This window comes from Kryptolebias marmoratus, linkage group LG6, assembly GCF_001649575.2.
Source record: "Kryptolebias marmoratus isolate JLee-2015 linkage group LG6, ASM164957v2, whole genome shotgun sequence".
Classification (NCBI taxonomy): Eukaryota; Metazoa; Chordata; class Actinopteri; order Cyprinodontiformes; family Rivulidae; genus Kryptolebias; species Kryptolebias marmoratus.
Genome location: NC_051435.1, coordinates 5,085,983 through 5,108,002, shown reverse-complemented (window position 1 = coordinate 5,108,002; position 22,020 = coordinate 5,085,983). Strand labels below are relative to the sequence as shown.

At 38.5% G+C, this 22,020-nt stretch overlaps 1 protein-coding gene across 1 annotated transcript in view; it reads right to left on the bottom strand.

The window, feature by feature from the left end:
* The window catches only part of ptpn4a (protein tyrosine phosphatase non-receptor type 4a), a 68,063-nt gene that overhangs the window by 37,034 nt on the left and 9,009 nt on the right, over positions 1–22,020 (bottom strand). Inside the window, exon 2 of the mRNA XM_017420729.3 lies at positions 1,513–1,667. Coding sequence (XP_017276218.1) covers positions 1,513–1,650 — 138 coding nt within the window. The 5' untranslated portion in view covers positions 1,651–1,667. The remainder of the gene's footprint in view (positions 1–1,512; positions 1,668–22,020) is intronic.

Below are 22,020 nucleotides of genomic sequence, written 5' to 3'. Positions count from 1 at the left end.
GGGGGCTGCACACACAAGCCCCGACTTAAGAAAAAAAAAATCGTGATCATTAAAATATTAAATCGGAAAAATGTGTTTGTGTTTGTAATGGTTCTTTAAACACAGAAATAATCACCTTTTGACACAGTTATTGCTGAATGATTTGCTTAAAGGACCTTAATGTGCGTTCCTATTGTTTCAATGAATAACTGTGTTGAATTGATAATATTTCCTGTTAAATAATCTGATAAAACAGATGCTTAAGCACTCTGTTTTTACTACAGACTGATTTGCAGATTCATACTTGTGCAGGTATTTGTTTCATAAATACTACTAACAGGGTGATTTCATATTTTCACTCAACACTTAATAACAATTTGATTGGATAAAAACATCAAATAATGTTTACCATTTACTCAAATATTCAACTATTAAATGAAACAAAGAAGTGTTATAAATGTGCAAATAGATGCCGTTTTTTGTGAACATGTAGACACATAGGTGACTTCTCTTTCTTTGTTTCTAGGAATTATCTAAAATCATAGTCCACAAATGGTAGAGGAAGTCACTTTAATGTAAATGAAGGAAAAAGGAAGCAGAAAAATGGATTGCTCACCGTTTAGAGAATACATATGGACATCAACATTTGTATAATCTATGGATAAACAAATGTACACAGACGTGCACAGACTTCAACATCAGGATGTGGTCTGTTAAAAACCAATGTTAAAAGAAGAAGTGCATTTTGTGCCTTACACAGGGAATTTCCAGACTCACATTGACATGCATCTGATCTAACACATGACAGTGAGACACATGAAGGCAGAATGAGAAGTGACAGATCACCATCTTGTCAGTCACAGATCTATCTGTCACCTGATTCCAAGCATGAGTAACACACATTCAGTTGTTCTCACCTATCTACGTGTTCTTGGAAGTGACCAACTCACTAATAAAGGGTAGAAACCAGACAGGAGGAGTGTGATGAAAGGAAGGTTAAACCTAAATATCAGCGCAAAAGGAAGAAAGTCTTTGTGGGCGGAGTTTTACGTGTCTTCCAACGAAGGTGTTGAAACTCAGAGTTTTCCCCCCACCAACTCTCAAATCAGTCTGAAGTGGGCCTCAGAGGAGGGGGTGCATTTACACACAGTCAAGAAAGTAAAACTGCATTATCTATTGCAGTCAACTGTGTCTGACTGTTAGCAAAATATCTCATGAACCACTGGATGGATTTAATGAACCTCTCATAGTCTGTGAATCTAAAACGCTACAACTAATCAACCTCATCCAAAACAAAAATGGCTTTAACTCGTTCATTTTATGGATATTGAGGTCAGATTTGGTGTGGGAGTAGCTGAGAGTCACTCACATCACACACTCTGTGTGAGACGTCTTGTGCTATTACATGAGATCACGCATAACGTTACTTACAAGGTTTGACTAAAATGGCTACAACGCCATCATTTGACCACCATCAGATGAAAGGCAGCGGGTGATATGCATTCCTTCAAATAAAAGCAGTGAGGTACTTACATTAACTTTGAATGCCTGCACAGTGTTGTCCAGCAGCAGTACGTTGCACACAACTTGTGTGTGCTGTCTGTCTCGCTCCAGCTCCGTCGCCCGGACATTGTAGGATCTGCCAGCAGGCAAGCGGAAGCGCGCGCTCATCACGCTCCTACCAGGGTCTGCAACAAGCGAGGGCACAGCAGAGCAAAGAGAAAAAACATGAGTGAGAGGAAGAAGAAAAAAAACAAAATGCTGCTTCATTTAAAGTTGTGGTTTGAGCTTTAAACTTTAGACTAACGCCTGTAATGCTTTTGTACGCTACAAACCATTTTCTCTTTTCCTAGCAATAATATGCAATGTAGTATTTATTTTCTTTCATGTGCCATACAGAAAGAACCTAAGGAGTGATGCGAGCCTGTACAAGCACAGAGAGGTAGAAGAGAGTGTTTCATGAAGAAGGAATGTCAGCAGTACACAGCAAACCTGTGCTAAAACGCTCACAATGAGGCGCAAACATGATCAGCTTTTTTAAGGTTTTATAGAATACAATACACCACTGAAATTGGTTCTGTCCACCTCCTGCTTTATTTTATGTGTACGTGATCTATCATGACAGGAGACATAATGAACCCAAAGGGGTCACGGCCTCATAAACAGGAGCTGCAGGATTTGTGTGTGTTTGTATAAAGTGTACGTCGAGGGCTCGCTGTGCATGTGGACGGATTGTCACGACACATCAGCACAACCCCCATGACCACTGGCAGATGGTGTGGATCCACACCCTCCACAGGACACTCAAGGCCACCACAAGTCACAAAACCCACCCTGCACACTTAAACTACACACAATGCATGCACATAGAATTAACTCTTTGGACATTTATTACTCTACAAAAATACAGAGAATCACAGGAAGAGCAGGTGAAGAAATGTCTCTGAGGAAGCGCTTTTCAAACTGTACTGCAGAAGGTCACATAACGTCACGTCATCTAGCACTTGGCTAAAAAGCAACACAAAATGTCACATCTCTCTGTAGCAGCTGAACAAAACTCCCACCTTACAGTCAGAGGAAATTCTTACACAGCTAAGACATGGAGCATTAGGCCTACAAAGGAAAACAGATGCATCTTCCAAAATACATGTGTCATACAAACTCGAATATTGAAATCAGGTAATAAATAGATGAAAGGACAAGATTCATCACTGTTTGATTCATAACAGCAGGCAACAGAGCTTACCACCTCCACGAACAGAAAGGCCCGAGTCACAAAATGAGTGTGTGAATTCGCCCAATGTACCGCTCTTATGTAGGCCTTCTGCTTCCTAACAGAAGAACTTCAACAAAACCACAAACATGTGCAAGCGCGCAGACAAAACGCAGGCATGCACGCTGATGCTATCGACAGGGCAGTCGGCTCGGGAGAGAGTGCGAATGGGCCCGGGAGACGAGCAGAAACGACTGCAGGGATGAAGCCATGCAGAAGGAAAGGAGAACAGAGCGAGGCTCTCCGATCAGAGTCTCACACCGAGTTAGAGCTATGGGGCTCATGGATGATGAGCTCTGACAGACAAACTCTCTCCACAGGCTGCATCGCCTTCCCCTGAGCTTTTTCTGTCCCAACATTTCTCTACCGTCCAGCTGAAGACAATTTAAAAAGCATAAATCTCACGATTGGATCATCTCTGGAGTGTGCAACCCATTTCAGTCCCATTTATTCCCAGAATAACTGTTTGTGTTTGTGATTTTACATGACCAAGATTCCAGAGTCTAACCAAAAGCAAAGAACAACTGAACCTACAGAGGTCGATTCATTTGTTGGTAATCTTTCACCATACTAAAAATAAAAAACAACCGATGTGACTGAAGCCAAGAAGCTCTACTTCTGTCTCATCAGGCCCAGAAACGTTGGTTCCTGTCAACATGCATGTTGGTGAATTCCTGTCCAGCATGTTTGTGTTTTCTGTCAGTAGTGAAGCCCTCCTGGGTCTTCTTCTTTGGAGTCCATTATGGTTCAAAATGCAACGGATTTTGCAATCAGTAAGTGACGTACCTTGACCTTTGGGTTCAGCTTGAATGGTTTTGGGTGGTTTCCTTTGGTCTTTTTCTACAACTATCTGTCTGATAAGGTTGCATTTCTTCTTATGCTCATGTCCTGGGAGGTTTGCTAAAGCCCCGTGAACCTTACACTTTTTAATAATATTCATAACTTTAGTCAGAGGAACATGAAGCTGCTTGGATATCTATAATCTTCTCACCTTTGCTTTCTCTGCTCCATGTTCAGTGTGGTGAACACAACCAAACCAAACAACCCAGTGGCTGTTTGGTCCCTTTAAATAGGCTGAATGACACCTGTGATAGTTATTAAGGCAAAACACTTAGGCTGAAACATAACTACAATGCAAGGATTATTATTCTCTTTAATTGTACCAACAAATCTACTCTGTACTATTTTAACATATCTTTGTAAAATACATCATTTCTTTTGAAAACTAAGGGCATGAAGATCAGATATACATTAGATAATTGCTTTTAACTGAATCACCTTTCATAAGAAATGAAGCATTGTTTCAATGAGCTGTTAGGGTACCAACATATTTATCCATGTTTGTGTTCACTGGCAGGACTGCTGCAGCCGACATTCAGCAGATCGTTTGTGTCTTTGTGACGATTACTTTTATTTGTTAGCTTTCAGTGGTCTGGCTGTTTCCTGCTGTCTCATCTGATATCCCGGTTGTAAACACTGTTAATGCTTATCCAGCATCTGAGCACGATCATGTGGAAGTGTCGGGCCACTTTTAGTTTGGCAGGGGTCAGCAGATTGTGTCATTTGGGAGGGGAAAGACGAGTTGCCCTGGGTAAAAATCTATGCACTGTTCACCACAACACAGCTTCCACTGACCCCTTCTGTTGCCTCCAACACTCCAATACTGTCCACAAACATTTTCATCCTCTTTACTGATGTCAGAATTACTGGTTCTAAAAAGGATTTAGGCACAGAAAAAAATCTGGTAAACTTATAACAGTGAGCTAAAGACGTGTGTACACCATAATGGTTAATGTCAGTAACAGTGAATCCAATGTAAAAACTTAAGATCAAGCATTTTTGTAAGGTTTCGGCATGTAAGCTTTAGGACAAGCTATTGGTAGGAATACAATATAATTTTATTTTAATGTGTTATCATGAATGTAGAATTGTGTGAATAAAATAACGTGTTTTCTTTAGGTCAGGATGAGCTATTTATATCCAAAGATGCTAAAGGCTGTTTCTGAATGTTGCATCACCGTGTTACGAAAGAACCTCAGAGTAAGAAGGAACAAACTAGAACCAGAGCTTCTGGAGCAGGCTGCAAGGTAGAAATCATTCAGTTTGATTTTGAGCTGCAGTGCTGGGAGAAAAATATAATTATGAATTATAGCTTACTTTTTGTATTTTCTTAAGTGATGAATAAATCTTCAGACATTCTGGAGTTCTTCCAAAGTTTTTTCTTTGGATTTGGGGTTCTTTTCCACTCATTATCTGGTCATCTTTGCTTGGAAGTACGACTACAACTCTGTCCTTCCTCATCCTAAGATGATCTCAGTCTAAAACTGGTATGAACAGCAGTAGGTGATATGCATTCCTTCATATAACTTCATCTTTGTCGGTCTTTCTCTACCATGTTTATGTTGTACCATTTTTCATTTGCACTCCGGCCTGTTCACAATGTTCCATAATTTTCTGCTCTGCTGTGTTCTTTTCAGTTTTGCTCTGCTGAGCTGGACAGGACAGCCACACTCCCCTGAGAGAAGCCTCCGGAACTCAGGAAGCACGCTGCCATTATTGCTTCCTGCAGTCAGCAGAGCTTACAAACATGCAGGAGAGCATTTGTGTGTGTGTGTGTGTGTGTGTGTGTGTGTGTGTGTGCGCCTGTATGACAACAAAGGACCCCTGACCCTAAAGCTTCCCTCACTGGTGGACTCTTCTCATCTTATTGCAAACGCAGATGGTCTCGCAGCCATCCTGTCTCCTAACAGGAACAAACACCTTTAATATGAACACGTATATAAATACATCTACTTTACCATATAGAAAATGTACTCAATTCCTTTGGGATTATTAAAGTATCTATCTAGCTATCTATAAAAATATATGCAATAGCTAAACAAAGAATCAACTCATAGTTCTTGTTTCTGTCAGCAGAACAAAAATCTTCCAAGGTGAAAGTAACAAAGGAAATCGTCTTTTTAATACAAATACAGCCTGACAACAAATGAACTTTATTTACCCCATGCGATTCTTATGTTATGTTCCAGTTTCTTCAATGATATGCTGCCACTTTTTTCCCCTGCTCTTCCGTTGTTGTTTTAGAAGAACTGAGTCAAAAGACAAGTGTTTAGAAATCCCAGAAGGAATCTTATGAAACTGCTCCACAGTGTTTTATGAAGCAAAAACTGGGACAGACGCAAACAGGTGGGCAATTACAGATGTTTGCCATATGATGCACAGGCATTGTGATTATCTGTGCAACAGTAAACAAACTTTTAAAAAAAACTAATTCATTAAAAAGCATAATAAAAGTGTTGCATATGTGTGGTATAAACAAAGGTCTGCACTGAAGTAGAAACATCAGTGGATTCAATGTCACGTCTTAGTTACGGATTCTTTAAGAACAAAAACTTTGCATAGAGGAAAAAAATGCTCAAAAAAGTGCATGTTTGTATCGGTGTTCATGTACAACTGTCTAATTTTAAAAAAAAAAAAAACTTTTATTTTTTTATTTGAAGAAAGCATGTGGGAGATGAAGCTAGAAGAAACGAGAAGAAATAAGTCGAGGCGAGTAGAGAAGAGGCAGGAAAAGACAGGACGAGTCAAAACCGACGACTGAGACGAGATGACAGCAGATAAATTTGAAAGAAAAAGTTAGAATTAAAAAATAAAAAGGTAATCACTCTGGTTCATTGCAAAAAGTTGCTTCACACAAATGGTGCAAAAATTCCTTCATGAAACTCAATTTTGGGAAACTTGTGGTGCTTTTCATCTTAAAAACTGTGTCTCTGGTTTATGGATCTTTTATTGGGGCCTGTTTACCCAAGGAGTGTATTTTAATCAACTGATTAAAAATCTGGTGTGTATGGTGTTTATACATTGTATTGCAAGGTAGTTTAATTCTTGCTTGATAAAAAATCCAGGCACTAAATTTGTCTCCAAAGAAAATCTTTTTATTCCAACAAGCACCATAAACTGGCAGCTGTGGCTGAGGATTAGGTGCAACAGTCAGAGAAATCCAACTTGTTGCAAGAAGTCAACTAAAATTCAATCTATTCTTTTATTCTGCAAGAAGTTAGCTGGTTATTTTAATGAAAAGAGCATGACATGGATGAAACACCCAGCCTAACCACATGCCTTCTGCTGAGCCCACCTGTGCTTCCCTCCACACGGTGAGGAGGATGGGGTCCATCCTCTTCCCATGCACAAGTCTCCCCCTCTCAGTTACTAATCGCTTTAATCGCTGCCCAAAGTCTGCAGTTCTCTGCCTTCTCTGCATGTTCTTGATCAGTGAGAAAGTGAAAGACTCCACCTCCAACAGAGCAGGAACGACTGACTGATTCTAACTCAGGTGCACTTCAAAACCCAATTACTCCAACATCCTATATTACAATTTAGCCTCTTTGAGTTATCTTGTTATAGTTCATACTTTCCCACATATTTTATACTGGAGAAATATAAAAATTGCTATGTGGCTTTTTTACTGCAAAAAAAGTTCCTTAGGTAAAATGTTTGTGCGCTTTTTGCATGATGTTTTACAATTTTGTGGATAGTTAAAGTAGATACTGTTGGTTCAGTAATTGCAGTTCATCGAATCACCCTTCACCATTGAAGCAAGCGATCATGTAATTTTGTGTGTTTGTTACCAAAATATCTTGTGAACCAGTGGAATGAATGCATTGTAATGAAATAATCAAAAGAAAGGCTCCAAAGGCACGGAATGCTACTTTTATTGTAAAATGCATATGAATTTGAGGCACGTGTTCACTTTGGTTTTCCCCAGATTTGTCATAATTCAGCTTTAGATTTGTCTGCAAACCTCTACTTGAACTTTACTGAATCCTCAGAATCTCCCTCTCAAGGTAGCAGAAAGAAAGCCCTGAGTCAGCTGGAATTACTGCACTGATTACAAAAACTAAAGAACAATTTCAGTCCTCAGCTCCCGACAGCACTTCATTTGTTATTTCAACTCAGTGCAAACCCATTGAGTAATGCATTACTGAGTGTTTTCAAGGAAAACTTGAATGTGGAGCTAATTAAATAATAGTGCTGATGGGGCAAACTGCAGACAGGCCTCTGCTGTTTTTCCTGAGTCTCTTGAACTTCAGCATATGTCAACACAAGAGTTGGGTGGTGATATGGTAATACCCGTGGTATCTAAAATTAGCAACACAATTACTATAAATAGCTTCATTTCATAAGACACTTCCAGATTTAATCTCATACAAGTTTGGCACTCATTGATTGGAGACAGAGAAGATGAGGAAGTAGGTGATTTGTTTTATTTTTTTCCCAGCTGCAGCTTAAAAGTAGCATGCAGCCGTTAGACTGTCAGGTGAAAGCCCTGAGATTGTATTTACCAACGAGGAAGAACGGACAAGCAGCACTTAAGTGTGGGTGTGGGTGTGGGTGCAGGCACAATGGGTGTCTGTCCTTTGAAAACTTTACAGTTTAACTTCATCCAATGATCACTTTCTGCAAGTTTCATCAAAATCCATCCAGTGGTTCATGAGATGTTTGGGTTATAAACACACATGAATAAAAACATTAAGGTCCGCCTTCACTTTAATGTCAATAATAATGTCACTATAGATTTATTATCTAACCATCTCTCACAATAAGGCTGCTCTAAGATGTTGTTTTAAGTCAACATGACTAAGTCTAGATGGGAAGCGATGTCACTGAGAAAGGTCTGGAAACTGGCCACAAAATGTAAAAGTTGCTTCGTCTAGCAGAATTACAGGAGATCCATTTGAACAACCCTTATTTTCTCATTTTCCATGATTTTTCTTCACCTCCTCTCCTGTTCTTAACCGTCTGTCTTGCTCGTAGGTCGATTATGCAAATTATAGTCATCTGTGCGAGCGAGCAGCCATTAAGTTGAGCATACAAACACACACAGCCATTCATAAAACCTAACACCTGTCACAGAGGATTCCTGCTGAATCAACGACGCAGACGATGGAGCCTGGCAGCGGCTCTTTTCAGCTCATTCAGGATCCTTTCTGCTCCGTATTCAGCTTTAGATTCATCTCACAAGTCCTCACCTCTGACCATTACAATCGTTCAATTCTAATCCTTCATTTTCCCCCCTTATTAGCTTTCACATTCTTCCATTCTCCACTCCAATCTAATTTTTAAAATGCCTTGCGTGCTACACATAAAAAGCACCTCTCTTCATCCTCGGTTGTTCCCTTTTTCATCCCACATGACTGACCCTGAAAAAAACGGGCTGAATAAATGATTCTTTTTTTAGCCTGTAGTTATTTAAGTAAGAAATATGTTCAGTGAAGCAGTGAGGTAATCATGTTGCAAAACGACGACTGTTACAGCAGCTTAGGTCTTCTGAAGTTGGGTTGAGTGGAAAGCTTTTAAACAATTAATAACTTGCCTATTATATACAGCTCTTCAAAAGGAAAACAGAGTTTTAATTGAGACAGGATTGATGAGCTAACGGTCAGCCCAAGCAGGACCAAGACCAAAGTGGATTACTCCAGTATTACAGCAACAACAAAATCAAATTTCATAGCAGCTCTTTCACTTTACAAACCTTGACATCACTGAGATTTTTGCAGTATGCAGTTGTTTACTCACAATTCAGCTGGTATTTGAAAGCAAAAGCAGCTAACTGTGGCACTTCCACTGCATACTGGAGCACTTCCTGCAAGAACATCATAATACTTCCTGCCAGAATACCGAGGGATTTTAAATATTCAAACTAAAGTTAATGTATAGAATTAATGTGACCGTCATGGCCATTTTTTCTTTTTTCTTTTTTGGTTAAATACCAGCACCTGGTGGCGACACGCAAACTTATTTCCTTGCAGTGCTTTTCCAGACGGGGTGGATTTTTGGACAAAACACCCACCACCCACTCTACCTCCCAAAAAATAAATAAATCTGTGTCTCATAGAGTGTCTCAGCATCTATTTCTGCCACCGTAGTTTATTTTGAAAGGATTATAAATTAGAAACTATGTTCCCGGGTGAGCTCAGCTTTCATGTCAAAATATGTGCACCCCATTCCATGTTAATCCACTGGATTGGTGAAAATGGAGCATAAAGATCCCCCCGGACAGCAGGATTAGCAGCAACACACATCTCTGTACCCAAAGCCTAAAAGAGAAATCCCCAAAGCCAAAATAGAGTTTGAATGAACTGCTGCAATCTAAATTATTATTATTTTTTATTTTAATCAGAGGTGTTTTAAGACAGCAGTAATCCAACTGGGTCTCAAGCTTGTCAGTCCAGTCGGAGTTAAAATCCATTTCTCAAAATTGAAGCTGTTCAAGGAGCTATCCATCTCCAACAGATAAGATATTAACTGTTCATAACCTTTCCATAGAACCAAACTTCAAAAAGAGACTGATCTGAACTATTCCTCTGAGGTGAAAATGAATCAGAGTAATGTGTTATAACCTTACTACAAAGAGAAGTCTTGGGTGTTTCTAATGATTTACACAACCTGTAAGAGGGTCACAGGTTGCTAAGATGAGGAACTGTCAACCATTGTTTCCCCTCTAGATATAACTTCCTCGGGTGAAATACCTTTCAGCAGGAACACTTATAAGAAGTCCAATCTAAAGGTTTTACTTCCTGTGACTATAAGACAAATGGAATTTCTGTAAGGATCACAGTTAAAAGAGCCATCCTTTCTGACACACATTAATCTAAATATTGATCTACAATCAAAATGTCTTTTTATTTTATGATGTATAAGAAACCTCCATATGGAACTTTTACAAGTGATTTGATGATACTGCTGTAAACAAGAGATAATACACTCAAAAGCTCACAGTTTCCACTCTGTGCTACGTAAACACCTGCAGTAACTTCACTTGTTCTGAATTTACACACATCTTGCACAAAGGTTGCAGTGGTGACTGGATAGTGGCGGGGTGGGTGGCCCGCATTTTGAGGTTTCCTGCTTTCACAGCTAACTCTGCAAGAAACAGGCCTACAAGTGGGCTAGAATAATTAACACAACTGTCACATTTACATTTGTTTTGGACAAAGTACTACAGTAAAAACAGACGATATTTCGGCGGTTCGATAACTCACTTTCCCTTACTAACAAAACCAATCCTGTTTAGAACTGTTTGCTCTAAAAATGACACTAGATTTCTGCAGACGTGTTCTAAGTGATAATCCCTACAAGAATATAGTTCTGTCTTATTGCACTGTTCTTGCAATTATTCATTAGATGGAGGATTAGAAATAAATTAGAAACTGAAAGGCTAAAGTTTAGCAAATGTAAATCAGAAAAAATAAATAAATAAAGGCCCAGTAATGATGCCTATTGCCCATTATCTTTCATCCCAGAGTTTTAGACCAAGATCACCTTACATTGAGAAATGAGTTGTAGCAATTTTGATGGTTATTTCCTGAAAGTGTCATTAAAATCCATCCAGTGGCATATGAGAAGTTTTGCTTAAAAATAGACATACAAAATCTCTGTCTGCCTCTTACCGGTGAAACAAGGGTGGAGCAGAACAGTGCAAGAGGCCCTCCGTTGTACACACACCTATACACACCAATACACACACCTCAGTAACACAAAGAAACCCAGAAAGCAGGAAAACAGAAATGCAGGTCTGATTAAAGCAGCACATTCCCCTGATTTTTCCTTTCCAGCTGACGCTGGCACCTTTAAATGTTACCAGGGGTCGTGTTCTGAACACTCTGCAAATTTCTACCCGCATCCACCCCCAACCCCGCACATTCCTGCCCCGCCAGCAGGGAGGCCAGGTGTTCTGTAGCAAACACACCCCCTCCTGCTGCTCGGCTGTTTCACTGCCAGGTCAGGTCAGCCACAACAAACATGTTCAGGCCCATTGGAGGCCGAGGCACTTCAGGGTTTTCTGTGCTTCTGTCTGAACTAAGACGCCTTTTTAGTAGTTCGACAGAATCACCTGAATGGGTCATTTTCAGGTTATTTGGCTGTGTAACTGGGAAACAAAAAAGATTCAGACTGATGTCAAAGCCCTGAGAGTCCAAAGACATATAAAGTCATTAAATAAAAAAAATATCAAAGTTTGCTGGTTATAAAGTCAATATCAATCAATGTAATTAATTAACAGCTATGAGAGAATGCATATCACCCGCCACTTTTCATACCAGACTTTTAAACTAAGATCATCTATGATTAAAAGGGAGTTACAGCTGTTTTGGTCAAACCTTGTAAATGACATCATGCATGACCTCATACAAAATTTCCCACAACTTCCTTGATGTGTTAGCACTTGAAGCACGAGTTAGGGATGACTCTCAGCTACTGTGTTGGCTCAATATCAGCACAATGACAGAGGTATAGTCATTTTTTGTGTTGGCAAAGGTGAATGAACTGTGGTAACCATCTTAAACCTAAATCGGGTTGACTTTAATGGTCATGAGTTGTAGTTGTACACCTAATTTCTGAAAGTTTCACTGAAATCAGTCCAGTGGTTCAAAATATATTTTGCTAACAGAGGCAGTAATAGTTAATGGAAGGTTTTATAAACAGATCTTGTGTGAAACGTTATTGCTCAGACTTAGCTCAATATCTGTAAAACTGACTGAGTTATAGACATTTTTTTTGTGTTCGCTAATACTGATTAGTTGTGGTGACCCTAAACCAGGTTGACTCCAAACATTAATCAATAGTAGCTGTACATCCAATGATTACAATTCTTAAGAATTTCTTTAAAATCATCCACTGGTTAAGATATTTTGCTTAAACCTACAGACAAACACACACACACACAGACATGGGCTAAAACAATTTCTCCTTCTTCGTCAGCTTACAAGAAGTTCACACTCGCACTGCCTACACCAAAATAAGCAATTTATTTTATGCAAGTTCTTGCTTTTAAGTATTCAAATTGATCATTTTCTTTTCTGTAGTGAAGAGCAGCCATCTTTGAACAGTTAGTTACAATTAGTGACATTTAACAACGTCTGGTTAGAGGTTCAGTTCTGACGCTTTAATTCCAGCTAATAAGACAAGTACCAACAAATCCCACATGACTGTATACACAAACTGCACATGAAGGGTGTCTTCCTCTGCTGTTGCTGCATCAAATGACTTTTAGACATGAATGTGCTCAAACAGGTCTCACAGTGAGACATTTCTGCTGCACGTGACAATATTCTACCTGGAGGCATATCTGCTGTAAGTAAAAACAACTTCTACAACTCTGCACAGCACAGAGTGACCAATTAAACTCCAAAACTGGTCCCAAATCCAAACAAAGCCAGTAAGTAAAATATAAATACAAAAAGATTTTTGTTTTTCCAAGACAATTTCAGAAATATGCTCATTTAAACTTTGTGAGGTTGGGTTTGTGGAAGAGCCTGCAGGGTTAGGGACAACCTTGACTGAATGCACTACTATTTTTTTTTTCTTTGAACAGTTGTTCTACTTTAATTCTTTTTTGCATATAGATAACATATTTAAAAGTTGAGACAGTCTACAGCAGGTTGTTAGAACATGAGGTTAGTATAGAGAGCTTTCCTACAAGAGATCCTCTCACCGATAAAAGTGCAAGGTGTATGAAGATGGAAAGCAAGGTGCAGACTAAACAGTATATGTTGTTGCTTTCTTATTTAATAAACCAGAATCTGTTTGTGCATTGTTTGCAAAAGTCTACTGTCCACTACATGCAATTTTGAACCAAGCCTGCAGAGTTTATAACTGCACAAAAAGCAAACAAATGTGTGGACCATTAAGCATTACATTAAACACTAAGCTCCTCCTTGCATATTTTCAGTGGAGGAATGGCTCAACTGGAGCAGTGACGGGTGTGTCTCAGTGTTTCTTTCCTGATAAATAATAGGGCAGCATGGTGGAACAGTGATTACAACTGTGGCAACCACAACAAAAACCCAAGCTGTTGCCCAGCTTGAACATTTCTTCTTACTGTTTGTATGTTCGTCCTGTGACGGAGTAGGTTTGAAAGCAGGGGCATCAATGGTGACGTCTGTTCTGCATTTATCTAAAAATCTGTTCAACCAATCACATTCATGTTCAGATCAAGTGTTGCTGAGGTCTTCAGTGTGTTTCAGTGAGATGTGGTCTCACAACCAAGAACGCCCCAACATCATCTGACAAAGTCACAAGCAGTGACAGTTCTGCTTATGTTTGAATCATAGATGTTTCCACTAATTCACTTAGCATGCAGGTAACCGCTGACACATGCATTAGTATGAAGTCTGAAATTCTAAATTAGCTATAAACTGAGTCTGAGCGCACAAGTTTATCACTCATTATCAGAATTAGACATGGGCCGGTTATCAGTTTCAAAGTGTACAATGACATGAAGAGGTCAGAATCAAAACCACGATTTAAAAAAAGATGTAATGAGTTGGTTGGTTGTACATTTTATTCTGTGGATAACAGTCATATGTTGTCTAACGGATGACCAATACCAATCTCACGTTTTAAAGAAACGCTGTTTTGGAAGAAACGTTTGCAACAAGCTACAAGAGTTAGCACATTAGCAAGTAAAATATATAGATCCTACTGTAGACCCAGATAATTAGTTAACAAACAATATTTCAACTTCACAAAGAGCTGAACAGCAAAGAAGAATATTCTGTGCAAAAAGGGCCTAATAAGCTAAATGTTCAGGTGCTTTAAAATCATTATTTTCTTCCTGTAATACAGTGAAACCACAGAATTTTTGTACAAGGTCATATTATCAGAATCTCATACAAGCTCACACCTAAAAGGTAAAAGAAATCACAAAACAGAATGAGCAAACAGAATTTTAACCTTTCAAATATTGTTAATATTATATCTCTGTATAGTGTTGCATCATTTATGCTACAGCCAGGAAGAAGAATAAAACAATAACAAGAACTGAATAAGAAAAACATACTTCCTGTTATTTTTTGTACTCAAAAGACCAACTTGATAAATCTAGTAACATCAGTTCCACTAGAGTGAAGCTGTGACAAATTTAACACGCTAAGGTGCAAAGAGTTCAGAGTATACCAGAGCGTTTTGTCTTTCTGTGTAAAGAGAGCACAAATCCATTAAAGTAAGATTTCTTGGCAACATCGAACTAAAAAAAAAAATCTGTCAGCCTTAAAAAAAAAAAGAAAACCAGAAAACGAGGTGGTATGTGACAAAGTTATGATGAGGACATGATTCATTATTCCTCTAAATGACCCTGTATATTGATTCTTAGAAGCTATACACCGAAATGAGGACATAATGATCAAGACTTATTAAATTTATACCCAGATCCTAATTATCTGTCTTCTTTCAGTCTGCTGGAGCATGAAAGAGAGAATTAGATGTGGGTTGACATTTAAACGGAGCAGGTAGTTGCAGAGACATTCTGAGAAGAGGTTTTTGGTCTTTTTTATGATGAGTTAAACCCTTTAGAGGAAAACGTAATTTTTCCAGGAAGCTCATCACCTCGTGCTGCGGATCAGAACTGTTTTAAAATGTGAGTACATCATCGAAGCCCGACTGCCGCCACGTGTCCTGCAGAGAAAATGTCAGGGTTAGGGTTAACCCAGGATTAACCCTAACCCAGGATATTTTTTTTAATAAATATATACAAACTGAGATCTCAAAGTGTGATTGAAAGGGATAAAGTTGTGCAGAAAATCACATTACAAAGCTAAAACTTCACAACAAGCAGCACAGAACACCATCGGTAATGGTTTCCTCTGACAAGAAACTTGAATACAATGGTCACGCAATTTCAATAATAAAAACAAAACTTTGATTTAAACTTTTAAGAAGATTGGAAATTAAACTGCTGATAACTTTCTGAATACAAATAATTCAAAATTTAAGGAACTTAAGGTGTTGGTCCAAAATACATCTGCAGTAATTTCTTAGAACAATAATCTGATAACAGCTTTAAGGCTACTAACACTTCAGCATCGGCACGTTTTTCAGTTGTAACAACACTTGCCTATGGCTGCTGCTGTTTGCTTTACTACAGAAAATAAATATGTGAATATTTTATTGAGGTGTGCCTTTTTTTGCAGCTGAAGGTTAACAGTTTCCATCCGTGGTTTTTCTTTGTTTTTGTTTTTTAAACTTTACTTAAGATAGGAAACCCTTTTTTTTTCATTTAAACAAAAACAATTGAGTCAGATTCTGTCTCTGAGCTGGATTTCAGCAAACATCTGAACAGGCAGAGGGCTAACTGGAAGATTCAAAAGCTGTTCGACTGTATTATGCAGCACATATAACAAGAAGCATGTGTGCAGGAAAAGTGTGAGGGGACAGATCACTGCCGCTGCTTGTGTGAAGAGGTGAGGATGAAGAGATGAAGGTGGGTGGAACACATTGTGGTTGGTAAACAGGGCCAGATCAGGAAAGCGTGGGCCTACCTGACAGTCACCTAACAGAACCTGTACATCACTGCTGCTCTGTAGAAAATAAGGTTAGCCTGAGGTGAAAAAACACTGAAACAGCGATTTGTCATCGTTTTTTTTTTTTCCATACCTGATGCTTTGAGGTGTAAAGATAGGCTTAATCCCTATAAGAAGTGCAGGTTTTCTGCGGGAAGCTAAAACAGCCGATACCAATCTGCAAACAGTTCAGTTCTGCAGACATTTCTCAGCCCAGTGCCCTGACAACGTCCTGCAGACCACATGAAGCCTATCTGACACTGATGCAGCTGTGACACCAAACACAGCATGAAAATAGAGTCGCTTCTCAAAGTACAACTGAGAACTGCTAAACAAAAAAACTCGGTTCATGTCTAATGTCCGCTGATGAAGAAAACACTTCATCTGCAGCCATGGACTGATACAAGCTCCAACCAGCTCTCTGTATTAATCTGATTTTGCTAAAGATTAGTGTAAATCTAAGCATTTAAATGGACCAATTAAGAGCAAACCAACCAGCAACATCAAACACACATATACACACACACAACCTGACTTTATTGCAACAGCAGAAATTTTTTGATGTTGTCATTTTTGGCTGTAGGGAAACTACTTATAATTTATTAATGTTTTTCTTCCTAATTGTAACTGCATCATCAATAAACCACTAGGTATTGACAATCAAATCATTGTTGCACAACCTTTAGAATCAGCTAAACCAGAAGAGCTAACATGTCAACTCACCAGCTTTAAACATGACTTTTGGCTCTTCTTGTGATGGGAGAGTACCTTCATATTAGGCTGCAGTTAATCAGTCAGCAGGGTTCTACTTGAGCAAGACGTACATATTAATGCACATTTATAGTCCTGTAATTAACACGTCTTAGATTAAAGTGCCTCAGAAATGTCATGTATTGTCCTCTTGCTGGCACAGGGCCTGAAGGAGAGAGAAAGCAGAGCAGAGCAGAAATGAGTCAGCCTGAGCCAGCCCCCTGCCTCATGCTGAAATCAGAGAAACCACAAGAATGTAACAGCTTCTGTTATTATCTGTCCCTGCTGCCTCGCAGCCTGATGGCCTGCCCCAGAAAACAGCAGCCAGGCTGCCCGTTTCCCTTTCACATACATGCGCACGCTGCTGTTATAATATCCACATCCTCCTGTTCTCGCCTCAAACACAATGGCTTCTCGTAGGTCCTGGCTGTCCAGTTTCTTTTCTGCAAATGCAGAAATGTTAACTTTTAAACACAAACCGCATAGTTTTCCTACCTTGCTGAAAGTGACAAATGCGGACAAAACTGAATGTATATAAAATAAAACTCTCAGACATTTATTAACATGTACGTGGAACAGTGACAGATTCCCAAAACTCCTCAAGTTTCCTGAAGGTTTTGGTCTTAACCTAAAAGTTGTTTTTTTACATAAAATTCATGTGAGATAAACCATTAATGCAGATACAAGTTACACTATCATCTAAAAAAATCTGCATACTTTTTGTATAGTAACAATGACTAACAATAAGCATAAGCAAAAGTGAAGCAAACTGAAGCAGCGGAGAGGCCGTCTGTAGCTTCCAGCTCTAAAATAAAAGATAATGAAATTAGATGGCTCCCTGTTTAACTTCCCGACCATCTTTAATTGTGTTATCCAAGTACCATAGCAACATATGCAAACTACTGTTAGCTTTTCAAGGTTAGCTAATGATTTTTTTTATGTAAAGGTTACTACAGTAGTGACAGCCACAACAAGATTAATTTATTAGTGCAGGTACAATTATGTTTTAAGTCGCAGAAGATTTTAAATCCCATTTTATGTCCGTCTTTTTACGCTCATTCATTTTTAATAAACATTTTTTTAAAGCTAACCCTTCAGTCTTGACATTACATGCTTTCTTTACTCAACAAAGTGACTACTTTTGGTATTCAAAAACAGATACCCATCTGCAGTGGTTACATTTAAACACGAATGGGCTAAACTGAGACACAAATCAATAAAGACAAATCTCACCTGCCTCTAAAGGTGAGCAGGTGATAATGTTCTTCCTGTGTTTGTGTGTGCATGATCATTTGTCTGTTTCAATATCAACCCAGTTCAAGATGGCAGCTACATCTAATCAACATTAGCAAACACAGTAATCTGTCAGATTTACCAATATTGAGCTAAAGTTTGATGTAGTAGCAAATAAAAAGTACACATTTCGTGCGTCATACATTTTAATTGCACAATTCATCATAAAGTCCTCAACAATCATGTTTCACTAGGGAGTGTTAGCTCGAAGGAAGGATTACCGTCCTCCTCAGGCAGATCAAGGTAATAAAAACTTGGGCGAGATGTTAGCAAAACTGTTTCAGTCTGAAACGGCAGCCCACAACTGTTACCTCAAGCAAATAAATTACAGAGGGGAAATCACAAACCACTTCGCCTTGGACAAGTTAGTCATGACGAATATGATTCATGACAAACAGAGGTTTCAAAAGTCCAAGAAGGGAGGATGAAGCCTGACACTGAAGCTACTGGAAGCAGTATGAAAGGAAAACAGTGGCACTAGCGTTCTGCGCGCTTCATGTTTGAGTTGGAAATGGAATCACTTTGCACTTCCTCCATGGATCCCCAAGAAAAACAAGCAACGGTCAAAACTCAGCTTTACCGAGTAAACTGTTGATGTTACAGAAATACCTCTGTCAAGTGCTGCACAAAAAACACACCGAATGACTGAAAAGATGACAGGAAACCAAAAATTTTGAGAAGGTCACCAAACCAAGACTCTGGCTCTAGTATAAAACAAATAGGAATCATACAGTGTTACTGACAGCACCAATGTAACCCTCCTAACTATTAGACAACTGTTCTTCTACTTCCTGAGGTACATAAAGCTCACTTCACCCAAGTGGCAAGTTATAATGATCATATAGAAATGGGTCAACACTTCTCCACTGACAAGTCAATACAGCGAAGGCCACAGAGACGTTGGTGTATGAAAGAAGTGAATCGTATGTGTCGCTGTGTGTGCACTTTAGGTGAAATAACGGCTGATAATGAATGAAAGAACAAGACAAAACATGCACTGAAGAAGCAGCTGTACTGGCATACCTGAGGATCATAAAGACTGGGCGGCAGAGAGGTGGAAACCTCTTTACCAAGATGAAAAACATAGGTTCAATTACTTTATTTCACACAAGTCTAAGCGGATGTTTGCATTAAACACTTGACCAAAGTCAGCTCATTATTTCATTACGTTATTTTCTTAGGTTTTAATGGGTTCTATTTTATTTTTAAACTGGGTTAATACTCTACAAGGTCAGATAAGACAATCAAACTCACACAGCCGTCATTTTGATAAGGCCGTTCCAAAACATCAAAGATTTTAGCCTTATTCTCCCATGGTTCATATTACATCAGAGATTCATGTGATCTATGTTTATGTTGGACAGCAAGCTTCTTTTGTTAGTTTGAGATGAAGATTCCTGCTAAAAGTGGAAAATTGTCAACATAGTTGTGTCACACTCAGCATCTGGGTGTATACACATCAAACCTTCCACCCGCCTTGTTTCTTTACCTGCCATTCCTTGTGGGGTCGTGGGGCACTGGAGTCCATCTGGTCACAGATGTTTGTTTTTTTATTTTGTTTTGTTGTTGTTTTTTAACACCAGAATCTGCCAAGTTGTTTCCTAACAATGTTTTTCCAGTTGGGGTGCTCTTTTTGACACAACACCCCCCCATTAAAAAATAATAACTCTGACCATCTCAGCATCTGTTCCTGCCATCGCAGTTTATTTTGAAAGGATTATAAAGTGGAAACTATGGTAAAGGGTGAGTTTTACTTTACTGTCAGAATACATGCAACCCCCTCCATGCTGATCCATTAGGATGGTTGGCCTCAATGTATTAGGTTGGTTGAATTTTCAAATAAAAATAATTACCAACAATTTTGAAGTGTGTTTTTGCTTAAAATGCACATTCCTAACATTCATACAACTAACTATGTGTACTAATGCTAATGCTAAATGCACAAAGCTGTAGGCCACACACAGCAAACAGCTGTCCATCATGGTGGAATAAACAGTACTGACAAAGTGTTAATCTTACTAACCACTGGCACATTTTCCTGCCTGTAGCTAAACTTCACTGAGAACTTTTAAACAAGTCTCAGCCGCAGTTCACACGACTCAAACTGACTTACACCAACAGATGAGACTTAAGATGCTGGCAACTTGTTAATGTTGTGGTTCTCATGATGACGAAACAAAAATTTCAGACTAGATATCTGATACCAGTGTCTCTGGGTTAACGACAGGAGTACAAAGTCAGATACAAAGCCATCTTGGCAGGAGACTCGGATCAGAATTTAGCAAAACAAAATGAAAGAGTTAATGATTTCAAGGAGCTTCACACTTTGAGCAAATTGGCAATAAGTAACAGGAATTATAACGATCGAGGCAAGTAACATAGGAGGAAATTATGTCTTTTGTTCTAGAAAAAATAAAAACAAATTTATTCTACAGTATTCTTTTTATATTTTTAATGTTATGCCACCCTGGACCAAACTACAATCTACTGGCCTTATCTCTCAGGTTTTGTTGGTTTTTATGAGAGCTGCATTTTTCAGAAACTGGGTGGGAAAACAAGTGACTCAGGTTTGATAACGTAAGATTAATTACACTAGTTTTATTGAGCAACACTTTAGAATGTCAAACTCAAAAAGGACTTATTTTTCTTAGGAAAAAATAAATAAATAAATTAAGTGATTTTGATGCTTTTCCTAAATCTTAACAATCTGCTATTTCCCGAAGTAATAATAGCCAGAGAGGAAATCAAAAGCAGTGTGCTCTCGTTCAACCATCCCCTACTGCAGAAAGCTTTCACAACTTGTTGCACATGTTATGTAATGCCTTATTCCACCCAAATACTCTGATGCATTTTTTTTATTAATATTAACAACATGGCAGTCTGAAAGAGACTTTTGATAAGAACTGTGCTGTCGTCAACATTATCTTTCTGCTCCCAGTTCTCTGATGGCCTAAATGTTAAAAGTATATCCACCCTGATATTTTCTGACTACTGGCTTTGATTTTACTATTAGTGGAACTTTAGACACTTGAAAAAATCAACATACTGTAAATGCTTGGACTTAAAGGTTTGAGATATTTTTTTTTCCTCCCAAATTAAAAATCATAGCTTCTGGTCATGTTATTACTTTAAATTGCAAATCAAAAGCTCTGTTACCTTTTTACCCTTTGGGAGAACTTAGCTAATGGATATTTGACAAAGTGTAAAACACCTTTTTTCCCCTCATCAAGTGCATGCATCGTGTTTGCAGTAACCACACAGACAATCTCTACCACAGCAAACCTTTCCTGTGGAAAGGTTTTTAACTCAAAGACAACCAAAGGCTAGACATTTTTAATTATCCAACAATTGTTTAAAAGAATGTGTAAGGACAGAAAAGCTGTAAAATTAAAATTAATATTTTGTGTGTAAATTCACTGAGAATCAGAAATATTAAAACCTCCAGATTTCCAGTAGTGCCACTTGAAGAGTCCAGCTTCAAAACTGTAATGATTTCATGATCAGTGACTCAGTCAAACAGCTGACACAGTTTTGGCCATTTTATGTTGCGTTGGCTTAGCTGTGGAGACCATCTTGAATTAGAAGTTTAAATCAATTGTAGATTTGATGACTACTTTCTGAAAGTTTTAATAAAACCCATCCAGTGGTTCATGAGATATTCTGCTAACATGACAAATGAACAAACGTGCAGCTGAGTGAAAATTTCCCTTAAACCAACACATCAATTGTTGCAGCTCTACAGGTGCTGGTCATAAAATTAGAATATCATGAAAAAGTAGATTGATTTCAGTAATTCCATTTAAAAAGTGAAACTTGTATATTATATTCATACATTACATACAAACTCATATATTTCAAATGTTTATTTCGTTTAATTTTGATGATTAC